The 13,100-nt window shown below is 40.4% G+C and overlaps 1 protein-coding gene across 11 annotated transcripts in view; it reads right to left on the reverse strand.

Moving 5' to 3' along the window:
* Nucleotides 1-322: 322 nt before the first annotated feature.
* The window catches only part of slmapa (sarcolemma associated protein a), a 71,464-nt gene continuing 58,686 nt past the window's right edge, over nucleotides 323-13,100 (reverse strand). For 8 of the 11 annotated variants that reach the window (XM_038695450.1, XM_038695449.1, XM_038695458.1 and 5 more), the window contains 6 exons: nucleotides 12,897-12,997; nucleotides 12,034-12,238; nucleotides 11,702-11,819; nucleotides 9,154-9,325; nucleotides 8,934-9,068; nucleotides 323-2,698 (listed from right to left, as the gene is read on the reverse strand). In XM_038695450.1, the coding sequence (XP_038551378.1) occupies nucleotides 2,603-2,698; nucleotides 8,934-9,068; nucleotides 9,154-9,325; nucleotides 11,702-11,819; nucleotides 12,034-12,238; nucleotides 12,897-12,997 (827 nt within the window). In that variant the 3' untranslated portion in view covers nucleotides 323-2,602. Of the gene's footprint in view, nucleotides 2,699-6,887; nucleotides 6,976-8,933; nucleotides 9,069-9,153; nucleotides 9,326-11,701; nucleotides 11,820-12,033; nucleotides 12,239-12,896; nucleotides 12,998-13,100 lie in introns of all 11 variants that reach the window. The other 3 variants (XM_038695452.1, XM_038695457.1, XM_038695460.1) reach the window with 1 other exon arrangement.

Genomic DNA, 13,100 nt, shown 5'->3' on the forward strand with positions numbered 1-13,100 from the left:
ATGTATTTTATTTTAAAAAGCCTAACCACAGACAGGGGCTGCAAATCTAGAAATCTGTATGCATGGCATCTACTATGTATACTTTATGAAGAAATGTCTCATGCATTTGTCCATCAAATAAACATGAAAATAAAAAATAACCTCAAACTACCTTTGAAATTTATCTGGATGAGAACAAACAGGATCATTTCAGCTTGATAACATGTGATGTGTAACCATTTGGTTATTAATGGGGTTTTTTTTGTTTGTTTGAAGATTATCTGTAAAAAAACAGAGTTCAATCCTTATCGTGAAGTTTGTGAATGAATGAGACGGAAGCTGGTTTGGTGGGTCAGCTTGCTACAACTTTAATCCAAACATTTCTCTGCATATTCATTACATCATCATACCTCATCCTCTACGTAGCTCCCTCTCATATCTCTAAACAATTTTAACAAAATAAGTCTAGTAGTACATCGTTCAATAACATTTTATTTTACAATTCTCTCTCTGTACTGTAGTGTTTTTCTCTTTAAACATCAGGAATATTTGTTCGTCGTTTCATTTATTTATTTATTTATTTTTTTTAAACACGGAGACAAGACAGAGTACACGAACGATGACAGACGCTGCTCAAGAGTCCAGAGTGTGAACCGACACACACACACACACACACACACACACACATCTAAATAATTTAATGTCTGCTAAAACATCTCAGCAGAGACCACAAGCGTTTAAGTTTGGAGAGAAGCTGAATGGTCTTCCTGTTTTTAAGAACAAACACATTTTAGCTATTATTTATCATTCTTCTATCTTTACATATCTAGTGAGGCAAAGCATTTAAAGTTTGTCTGGAGGATGGCAACAGCGAAAAAAGGCTGCGCTGTTCCCTAAATTAAGAGACACTCCTGTCATCAGACATCATCCGATTATCAGGTGCTACCTGAGCCAATGACTTGGTTGAAGGCGGTCATGTGTAGCTGCTGAAAGCTCCAGAAACAGCTAATGAGACATCGCAGCTCACCAATGTACAGCTTCTCTCCAGACCCTTGACACTGAGAGACCTCTGACAGTCAAAAAAGTGTGTGTGTGTGTGTGTGTGTGCGTGTGTGCGTGTGTGTTTGCAGTTGTGTGCGTGTCTGGCCGCACACATACACAAACTGTGGTGTTAGTTACATCAGAGGCACTTTGACCCCGTTTTCTGTGCCCCGAAAATGAAAAAGAATAGAATAAACCCAAAACTACCAAAAACAAAGGAAATGAAAATAGATCTGATTTTTATTTTAATAAATTTGGCTTCAAGTTTTAAACCCCTAACTCCCCCGAAAAAGAACAAAACAAAAACAGAGAAAACGCCATGTTAGAAATCCAACATGGCCGACTAAAATGAGAACATAACAGAGCAGGACTTCCTGAAACCTGTGAACACTTTCCATCAGACCCAGCCACACGGTGAACTGATCCAGGTGACCTGACGCACTCCGTCACGGGTTCATGTTTAATTTGTGCTCCCACAATACAATGCTTTACTACGAAGGTGATTTTTATGAAGTATTAACGCAGTATTTAACGTGGAGTTACTTCGTTTTACTGACATATGGAGCTGAAAGCTATTGTCTTTTTGTGAAAATCTGATGGGATGCAGTTTACTGTATAGTGGCGCTATGTTTAACATAAACAGAGCCAGAATAACCCACAAGGACACAAGCAAAAGTGAACAGTAGGCCTCTAATAACTGGATAAAAACTAGGTTAAAAAAACATTAGGGCTGTTACCTTTACAGTTTTTACTGAGTTTTAGTACCAAACATTTCATAAAATTGGAGGATGAAAGGATCTGAGGCAGTTGCCTGCTTTGCCAAATTGGTAATCTGTTATTTTAATCAAGTTTTTAACCTGTCAAGGGCAAAAATCTGATGTTCTTCAAAGAAAAATGCCAAATTTAAGTTTAGAGTATACTAACACCCAATATCAGCATCTAAACTCCAAGTGATCATATTGTTGATCACCGTGGACAGATGAGGCAGGTGAAAGCACCGCGCTGGTTATTAGAGAACTTAAAGCTGAATATGGAGATATGAGGGTGCAGCCGAGTCCGTTCAAACTGTTAAAATTATTTCTGACAGAGCTACAGGTAAACACCACCTTTTAACAGACTTCAATAGCCAATGAAATCGGTCAAACGGTGCACAGACGCTCCTTCCAGCAAATGCAGGCCTTTTAGCTTTCAGTGATGAACATGGATCGTGTTTCCCTGACTGGACTGGCTGCTGGAAAGTGTGGCACCTCCATCCCACTCGTGTACGATGGGACGGGAGTGAACGTCACCTCTGGCAGGTTTTTTTTGTGTGGAAGCTCGGCCTACTGGAGAATGCTTTGTTACCCAGAAATCAGCAGAGAGACTAAACCAAAAAAAAAAAAAAAAGCCCCCACCACAGCTGAGAGAGCCGACAATAAAAACACAAAACTCCCCGCTGCCGGAAAAACAACACTCAAAACAAAATAAACCAAGAATCCTCTGTAGAAACCACAACCTTTATATTCCCTCTACAATTATGTACAATTAGACTTTATACAAGTAAAGCAGTGATGCTCTCCTCACAGCGCTCTGTGTGTGTGCCCTAGGTGGAGCTGCTCTTGGAGAGGTTTGGGTAGAGGACGGCTGCCGTCACAGCGACCATCACTGCGATGACCGGCATCCAGGGACTCCAGCCGCTCTGTCCGAGAGAGAGAGAGAGAGAGACGCACAAAAACACAGACAGAAAAATCAGGTTAGTCTGCGTCGTCGGACTAAAGACTGAAACCAGGAAAGAGAAAAAAAGAAAGGAAGAAGATGAAGAGGAGCAGAGGGAAAGACAAAAGTTAAGAGAAAAAAAAATTATAAAAAGCAAAGCCTTTCAAGTCCATAAAGTCCAAAAGATTATATTTTCCATACTTTCTTGGGCACACAAGTAATTTATATCATTTTTATTTATAGAGATTAAGTGCAGTATAACACTGCCATTTAAAAAACATCAGTGTAAATGTAACAATAAAACAAATATAAAACACTACATACGCCAATCTGTAGACATGTTATTTTATGTTCATTGTTGATTTTAAAAACCTCTTCCAGATGTTTGCTGTCCCATTTTGCTGCAATCAGAAAGGGACAATACCGAAGTCTCTGACTGCTGCACTTCTTTTTCTTTGAGTACTGTGTTTATAGAGCAAATCTATCTGCTTTAATATAAAAACTGCCATTTGGGACCACCTTAAGAGGCAACACTGCAGCTCAAGTGTGAGATAATCACTGCATGCATGTACTGTACAGTTCTGCAGCATCTAGTGGTGGATAAGGCCAAGAAATAAAAACTAACTGATACAAATTTTCCTTTGCACCCACGGCAATTAATGCCCTAAATTTACACTGAGCTTGAGCTGCTGCTCAGAACAATAGATTGTTGAGTCTCCCATTTCAACTTATTGAGTACTTTTAGACAAACAAAAGAGGTTGTACATATTGGCGGTTCTTATCTGTGTTTATGCCTCATGTATGTTTGTTTTAACCCTATTGCAAATCAAATTTCCCCTGGTGGGACAATAAATATTGAACTTAGATACAGTTTGGAACAGCCACCTGATGTTTCTAGAAAATGTCTCCCTTTCTTGTATTTTGTTCTTTACATTCCTCTGTGCCAACAGGAATTTCTCCTACAGCAGATTAATAAAGGTATATCTTATCTTAATTTACTGGTCGCCGCTTTTGGAGACATTCAGCCAAATAATTTTTTTGCGAGAAGCTGTCAATACATAAATGCACACTTCAAAAAAGGTTGTAACTCAGAAGTTGATGTGCAAGATCTACTATGGTCCACTTGGGAGAAGCTCCGTGTAAGGAGTGTTTGTGTTTCAGCTCAACTGATGTGACTCTCTGTTTTTCTCCCTACTTCTGAAGCCACTTCTCTTGGCATTTCATAAACATCTAAACCTCAGCATCTTTCAAAACCACATAACTGATCACAGATAGTGTCATCAACAAGGTCTAAAGTGTTTGTAGTCCTTTTATCAGCTAGGCTAGTTGTACGTTAAAATACATAACAGATGGTTTCTGCTGAGGACAGTTTGTGTTTTTGAGCAGCAATGATTTCATTATACAATATTATCTTGTTTCTCATGCACAAAATGTAATGACTTAAATACTGAACGATAAAAGATATATAAGATATAAAAATTAAATAAAAAAAATTTAATATTTTGGGACTTCAGGACAGGAAAGGAAATAAAATGAACAACAAAGTAGCAGCAAAGAAAAACGAGGCCGAGGATGTTACCTGAGTAGAAAAACAGAAACATTACAAACCAGTTTTCCGTCAATGCAAGCGACTGGAAGCACCGGTCAGACATTCCCAAACAAACAACCAGCAAACACAACACAGGACGAACATGATGGACAGAATGATGGATGTTTTAAATATGAAGATAAAAAAGTATCAGTGGCAGGAGGAAACGTTAAAAACAAAACAAAAAAAAAAACCAAGATAGAGTCAGTGGAAAAAAAAAAACACCACACCTGTAAGCAGGTAAAGTAAGACAAAATAAAAATGGAGAATAAGTGAGATTAAGCAAGAGAGATAAGTATGGCATAACCACAAACCCTGTTACAAGAGATAAAGGAAATGATGCATAAAATGAAATATACACCCTGAAAGTGAGCGGGAGCTGTGAAGAGACTGTGAATGAATGAGGCTGAGAGGTTCATAAAAAGGTCGACTCTTTAAAGGGATAACTTCATCTTCACAAGGCGCTGCAGAGGAAAACTCCTAAATAAAGACTCCCATACTAACACTAACTTATACTGACTTGTTTGTGTTCAGGAATTTTCTTTTAATCAATACAAAATTAAAGAACTTTGCATCATTTGGGAGAGATAAAAATGAGCAATTCTTACTTTTGTTGGCTTTTTCCACATGACATTATTATTTGTAGGACCTGCGTAAAGTATAAATGAATACAATATTTTTACTCCTGAATTTTGACTTGACCTGGTCTGACCTCTAAAGCTGTGCAGACACTGTATGGATCAGCTGACCGGCCACAACGAGGAGCTAGCGCTGAACCTAACCACGGTTGTATCAATTAACAATTCCAACAAAAGTTTATTCAAACAAGATGGCTGTGTCCTCGTCAGTGTTGACAAAAAATAATAACATAGGGAAGGACAGCAAACATTAAACATACAGGATAATTCTAACAAAGCCAGAAAGCTTTTCTTGCGGGAGTGTGAGGACTAATGTTTCCCTGAAGATGTCAGCCCTTTAAAGAACCGAGTTTGGTTTTAGCTGCAGCAGAGCAGAAGCAGAGGAAATGTGACTGACAGGCAGGCAGACTGAAACCCATGCAGTTAGAGCTGCCAGAAGACAAACACAGACCACCGAGGTGATGATGATGATGATGATGATGATGATACTCTCTTACAGGAAGTGTAGGAGGAGAAGAAAGCATCCTGCTGATCAGAATTCAGGGTTCAACCCTAACAGCCTCGTTACCTTTATGTACAGCAGTCAACACCATGATGCACAATTACAAAATAATAAACTTTAAAAATTAATTTTCCGTAACTAAACCCAAATGACCCAAACTGGTCCCCCGTTCTCATTTGGTTAATGTTGTTATAAAAGGGATAAAAACTAATAGTCGGATCCTTGTGCAACAGCTAATATTCCTGTGGTCCACAAATGTGTGAAACAACATACAACTGTTACATGTATGTTTGTCCAAAATCTTCATGTCCTGGTAAATATCACAATTTGGTGCTCTGATATTAAACTTCAGTCCTTTACTGGTACGGACCAAATGTATCCATCGAATACTGTCAAATACTCAAAGAAAGGACGGAAACTTTTTTCCGCAAACAGTTCCTGACTTAAATCATAAATTAATAAATTGTACACTGTATTTTATCTAGACAAAATTATTGTGCAGCTTTTTAAACAACATTTAATATTTTAGGAACTTCTGGCTTCTTCTGTTGGTAAAAAATAAAAAATAAAAAATTATACTGCAACTCTGGTATCGTATGGACATTAGCATAGAAACATTTCAAAGGATACAAGGTAGATTTTTTATTACTTTACAACACTGGTAGTACAGCAAGATTAAATTTAAGCGCTGTATAGCACCCACAGTGCATTCAAATCTCCCCTAACAGGACTGTGACGTATCCTGAGCTCCAAAAGTGAGCTGGGTAGAAATTCTGGGACTCACAGGTGCTGGAACAAAATGAGGGCGCGTATCTGACAATGTTATAAATAGTCATTTTGCTTGACACTTTTATCCAAAGCGACTTACAATTGCTATATATGTCAGAGACTGCATGCCTCTGGAGTGACTAGGGTTAAGTGTCTTGCTCAGAGACACATTGGTGGATGTCGCAGAGGGAATCAAGCCCAGGTCTCCCACACCAAAGGCATGTGTCTCATCCACTGCTCCATCGCCACACAATGTACAATTCTTAATTTCATAACACTGTGTGCATCTAGATGTGGCTTCAAGAACTTTATAGAGCAATTTAAATATTGCCCTCACATATATCGCACCCCAATTGTAACTGTCTCATAATCCCACACGGCATTAAATTCCCTATAGATATGGCGGTAAAAGAAAAAAAACAGAATAGCAGTAAACAACTGCTAACTACTTTTTCCAGAGGACAAAAGGTCATGAACATGGTTTAGATTAGAGAACAATAATAATTTTAGCCAGAGGAATACTATGTGTTATTCTCATGGTGCTCAACATGTGACCCTGAATTCATCACAGAACAGGACGATGTTTCCACCTGTCATCTTTCCTGCCACAGATGATGAACAGATGGAGGAAAAAGAGACAGACGGAGAGACAGACTGATGTCATGTCGGTGTGTACCTTTCTACCACAACTGGCCGAAACACCAGTACAGCAGAGCCAGGACAAGGCCAATGAATATGGCTTGGACAGGCTGCAATATGGATGGCTAGAGGGGGAGGGACAAGAAGAAATCAGCCGGCAAATCAACCAAAACCAACATGGAGGATGGAGCAGCTACAGCGAGGGGGAGGAAGGGGAGGGGGGGAGGAAGGGGAGGGGGGGTGGGTGAGAGAGACAGAGAGAAAGGGGAATTTGAAGGCGTAGTCACATTCACCAACCACCACCCGTCACCAGGCTCCTTTAAACAGAAACATTTTCCTGTCGGATTTCAGCTCATTAACTTTCTGCACCAGGACGTCTCAGAAACCTGCCAGCTGCTGGCTGACAGTGGATTTTAAAGGCCAGTGTGAAATGGACTTAAAAGGATCATTCTGGGTTATTTAATTTAAATCTCATTTTCATAGCTTGGTTCATAATTTCTATCAGCGCTAGTCATATTATATGCACCAAAGTAATTGCTGAGATCTGGGAACAAAATGACAAACAATGGCAGCTTCTTAAAGGGGATCTGCACCTATTTGAAACACATGAAAGTCAAATGTTTATATGTTTTGTGCAGTACCACATCTGTGAAAAAAGTTATACTTTTACATTTATTTATTTATTTTTACTAAACTAGGTCAAAATCTACTATATGGCTGGACTGTGTATTGTTAATGTGCTATACTGTGGCCAAATTGTTACATGGATAGTCAGTGGTAGTTTCCATAATGTGATAATATTTGTTTTCAAAGTGTCCTGAAGTAACATATCACACAAACTGATTAAGCTACTACTCAAAAAATGTTTCCACTCATTGCTTAAGATGTTTAATTTAAAAGAGAGCTTATTCTATTTCTTAACTATTCTAATTATCTGGCTCTTTCATTCATTTCTATCTGTGGATGTCTAATTTTTCTATGACTCACTCTGAATTTAGTGTCTTGTCAGAGTGAATTAAATTTGGGGTGCTTTAACTGGGTTTTCTCTGCTCTGCGCTGGACGTAACTATCGTCCCCGCTTCCCTCAGCAGTAGGTTAAATGTTTTTGCAGTTCATTCCTCAATATAACACAAGAAACCCAGATCTCAGTTATTAACTCTATGACTGAACTGAAAGAAATGATGAACAAAGCTATGAAAAATAAGACCATGTTCGTTAAAACAAGGTTTGTTGTGAGTCTGGATCAGGACTCTTATTCTGAAAAGTTTCGGGGAGACAAAACCGGAGGAGCAAAACAAACATCTATTGTCACATCAACAAAAGACTGAAGAGGAAGAAGAGTTGAAGACAGTTAGATGAGAGAGAAGAGGAAGAGAGGAATGAGAAGGGCAACAGAGGAGGAGGCTGCTCCGCCTCGCTGTCATCTTCTGATTTTCTGATTTGTGTTTCCTGAGTTTTCACAGCAGTAAAGTTAAAACAGCGGTTATTTATCAACTATGGATGAAAAGGTAGGAGAGACAATGAGGTCACAGGATGTTTAACTGTCTAAGTGTTGTTGAACAAAAACAGTTTATATGGTCACTTATGTATTAATGAGGTGCTGGAATCACACTGTGTGTATTCTTGTTACTTGTCACTTCTATTCGATTCTGTTTACATTACATTTACTTTCACCTCCAGCACAGATGTTGTTATCAGTACTCTTCGTTAGTTTACAGGACTGAAGGTCTGATTCAAAATTCATTTGGAGATTAAAACACTGGTTGTTGGGACTTTTGTGTCCACAGTTAGCAAGTAAGCAGTGGGGATGGAGGCTGTGAATTGGAAGTGCTGGGTGGGTTACGGGTAGCAAGTCCAAGACTGCCACAGTGTCCATAAGAAAGTCTGGAGCTTCTCGTGCACTAACCTTTAAGCAAAAAAAACCCAAACTGTGTGGGGGAAAAAACCCCATCAAGAAACAAAAACATCTGGATTTAAAGCAAACACAAACATAAAAGGTTCCAACACGAATAGTCCATAGGGTCTTTGGTCTTTTGTGTGTGTGTGTGTGTGTGTGTGTGTGTGTGTGTGTGTGTGTACTCACAGAGCTGGTCTTGTCCTGCAGCAGCTTCAGGCTGCTCCTGCACTGCTCCAGCTCCTGGTGGATGTTCAGCTTCTCCTGCTCTGTCCTTTCATAGCGCTGACGGAGATCCAACAGCTGGGACTGTGTGTCTTCATACTGAACAACACACACACACAGTTCTATAAATTGTCAGGTCATCAAAATGCATCTAGAAGTGACTTAACTTCAAGGGACTGTGTACCTCTTTCTGCAGTGTGTGTGTGTGAGCCTGGGCCTGGTCAAGCTGGCTCTTCAGATTACTTGCATCCTGCAGGTGTTGATTCTCCAGAGAACCCAGTTTGTCCTGCAAAACCCCCTCCCTCTTCTCCAGAGACTCCAGACTGCTGCTGAGGACCAGACTCTGCTCCCTGGTGCTGCACACAAACACACACACACACACAAAAAGGTCAAACTGGAAATTGTTTACTGATTTAATTTTACTGATCACAGCAGCCTTCACCATCTTAAATTAGCATGGTAGGAAGCACTAAGGTGACCTTTTAGACTAGATTTAGGGCACAGACAGGCAGCAGAGATTCCTAAACCATTTATTTCTCTTACTGGAAATTATTCTATTTACATTCTATGATGATCTGTGAGTAATTTAAGTAAAGCAACTTCACAAAAACTTGCCATAAAAATAGCACAAACCTCCCTTTTTCAAATTGAAACTTTTGAATGATACTGTATGTTTCTTTTATTTTTATTTACTTTCACGTGGAGCAGAAACACACTGTGCTGACTTCAATGCATTTTTAACACCGCTAACTTTAAGTCAAAGAGTTCATATGTCGCTGAATTTGACTTGAATTTCAAAAACACTGCCCTGCTGCATTACAACAACGCAACACAGAAGACAAGACACTTCTATTTTTCAGCTGTAAGCAGCAACACAAGTGTCTGAGTTTCAAGGGAAGACTGTGTGTTCTGCATGTTTCCTCCCCTCCTGCATTTTTAATAGACAATCAATGACAGCTGACAGCTTTAACTTGCATTTTGCAGTGTGTTGTCTGCTTGAGTCTAACTTCTGTTGCCTGATAAACCTGAAAATGATCAGTCCGGTGTCACTCACGATCACTTTCTGAACTGAATCAGATTACACATTACCTCACTCATTAAATATGTGCTATTTTACCCTGAAGGTTAATGTTACATTTCATATAATCTTGTCTTCTGACCTTCTTTATTTCAGGTGAGGTGGCGTGCCTCTCTTTAAGCTGCCGAATGTAAATATTTACACTAAACAGAGACATTGTGGAATTCTGCTTCATCTCCGGCTGATCATTTAAAGATGTTTAAGAAGCAGTTTTTTAGGTTGAACAGCATCCTACAGGGATTGGGACAGCGAGCTGCAGCTGACATCTGTAGATTTACTGGAGTGGTGCGTTACAGATTTTCATGAGAACTGCTGCCAGTGGCACCTACAGTTTATTAGAAACTAGTGAAAACACAGCTGAAGAGCTGTTAAAATCCTGCTGAGCTCTCTGCTCCAATGAGAGCATGCCATGATGTTTTCTGTCCATGTAGAACAGTCAGAGCATAGAGGTGCAGTCAGTGAACCTGCTGACTGCCCGGTCTGGTTAAGTCAGATGTCAGTCAGATGTCCTCCTGTTCTGCATGAATCAGCTGGACATCATGTTTCCTCCTGTCCCTTGTCTTTCTTTTAATGCTGAATCCAAATGCTGAACCTGTCAGGACCTGTAACTTGGCGCTGCTCTTGTCAGCCGTCCCAGAATTCATCAACTCGATCACGGCTGTCACAAAGACTTTCAGCTGCAGTTTTAATGTCGACCCTTGCACCGTTTGACACACAGTTTAACATAAATTTATGCCTTTGGGGATTTTTCAATATAGAAGTTTAGTTAGGAGTGTAATAGTATATTAAATTCTGTACAAAATATTGTTTTACTTTTAAATAATTTTTTAAGTAACTCATTGAAATGTTTGAAATGTTATCTTTTCAGTTCTGTCAGCTGGAGTTTAGCTCATGGGTATTTCATTCATGGTTGTATGTAAAATCGCAGCCTGTAGTAGTAGTTGTGTTTAATAATAATAATTTTAAAAGGCAAGCCTGGCATAAAACCAAAACTTAGTGTGTTTAAACCATCAAATAAATACTGTATTTGCTTATGGTTGATTGTGCAAGTAACCAAATTCTTTTGATGTCTGAGCCCACAGAAAATGCTCCCAACCTCCTGACAAGAAAGTTGTAATTGAGGGAACAGTTTGTTTTACCTTCCCTTGTTGGGACTCCAGTGTTTTTGTGTTAGAGAGGTGTTACCAAGTGGTGTAATTTTGTACAAACATTGCCGTGTGATGCCAGGATGGTTTAATCTTTCTCATCATCTGTTCTGTAACATCTCAACATTACCGTTAACACTGATGGGTTTTTGTAGATGAAGGACAAAGTTTTAATGATCTATGTTCTCGACCTATACATGTAAGAAGATTTTGCTGATAAACTGATCAAATATAAGTCTCTGGTTGCAAATATCACTGAGCTATGATGTGGATGCAGGTTAATGATGCTGATATTTGGCAGCCTTGGGCATGTTCAAAAACTGACTGACTATTAGAGTGGCCAGCCAACCAAAAACTCTGATCCATCTCAGTTGTAACAGTTTGCTTGTGTTGCCAACTACCTTTCCTTCACCTTAAAGTGTCAACGAATGTAACCTCTGTAAATAATCCTGTGTATACGTGGTTGAGTAAATATAAAGCATTTACTGTGCGCTCCTGTTTGTGTATACCTGCTCAGCTCAGTCTCTAGGCGGTGCAGTTTGTCCGTAAGAGCTTTCCGTTCATCTCTCAGGCCGTCACAGTCCTGCTGCAAACACACACACCGCTGCTGCAACGTAACATACTCCGCTGAGAGAGAGAGAGAGAGAGAGAGAGAGAGAGAGAGAGAGTGACAGATAGAGGTTGTACAGTTTTAATTAATATCTGAAGAATTTTATTGTCAATCTTGATTCAGAAAAAAATTTAATAAAATCATCATTGCCATTTTGAGGCTCCTGCAGTAGAATAAAAAACTAGCAGCCTCAAACACCCACACACACACACAAACACACTCTCTGCTGACCCTGCAGCTGGTTGGCAGTGTTCTGCTGCTGTCGCTGCTGTGTGAAGGCCTCCTGCAGTCGGCTGATCTCCTCCTCATACTTGGTGGCCATGTTCCTCCAGTGCTCCAACTCAGAACGCACGCTGCCCAGGTCGGCCTGCAAGGCGGCAATCTCCCGCTCCCGCTCCACCTCGGCTGCCTCCATTGTGCGCCGCAAGATGAGAATCTGATAGAAGAAACACAATCCCATAGGTTGGTCAGTGATCATATATGACTGGGATTTACTGTAAACTAACAGACAAAAAGTTTAATTCTGTACAAGAGCGTGTCTGGTTTCTTTGTGAAAAGGGAGGAGTCAAAGAGTCAGAGCAGAGTTTGGAGGAGACAGCGGAAAGTTAAGGAGACAGAGCCACAAGGAGTCCGATGAGAGTCAGGAGTCAGAGAGGAATCAGGAGGAAGTCAGTAGAAGGCTACCTCCGGAAGAGAAAGCGGAAAGTAAGAAAGAGCTGGGAGGAATCAGCTGGGAGTCAAGAAGAGTCAGAAACAGATAGGAGACAGAAGGGAGTAAAACTGACTCATAAAGGAAAGGTGTCAAGTGGAGTCAGAGGGTAGTCAGTAGAAGCAAGAGGAGAGTAAGGAGGAGCAGGGAGGTATGCAGAGTGGGGTCAGACGAAGAGAGAAGGGAGTAAAAAAGGAGGTCAGGTGGCGTCACAGGGGAGTTGCGAGGATTCGGAGTCAAAGAATTAGAGGGGGCTCAGAGGGAAGTCGGAAGGAGTCAAAGAGGCACTAGAGGGAATAACAGGAGGAGGTGAGGCATCAGAGGGAGTCGTGAGAAGTAGAGAGAGAGAGCGAGAGAGTGAGCGCGTAATGGGCAGGAGTGGTACCTCCTCCTGGGCAGAGAAGAGCTCCTCTCTGGTGGTGCAGATGGTGCTCTCCCTCTGCTCTCTCAGGGCCTCCATGTCAGCCTGAAGCTTCCCAAGTTGAGCTGAACACAAACAAAAAAGGGAAGTGAGTTAGGAGCAATGTCGATCCTGAAACATACAAATGAATGGTATTTCACTGTTCTCTCTGTGTGTGTGTGTGTGTGT

The sequence above is a fragment of the Micropterus salmoides genome, unplaced genomic scaffold, assembly GCF_014851395.1.
Source record: "Micropterus salmoides isolate LMB-PRFRI ecotype aquatic unplaced genomic scaffold, ASM1485139v1 Ms_hic_scaffold_4, whole genome shotgun sequence".
Taxonomy (NCBI): Eukaryota; Metazoa; Chordata; class Actinopteri; order Centrarchiformes; family Centrarchidae; genus Micropterus; species Micropterus salmoides.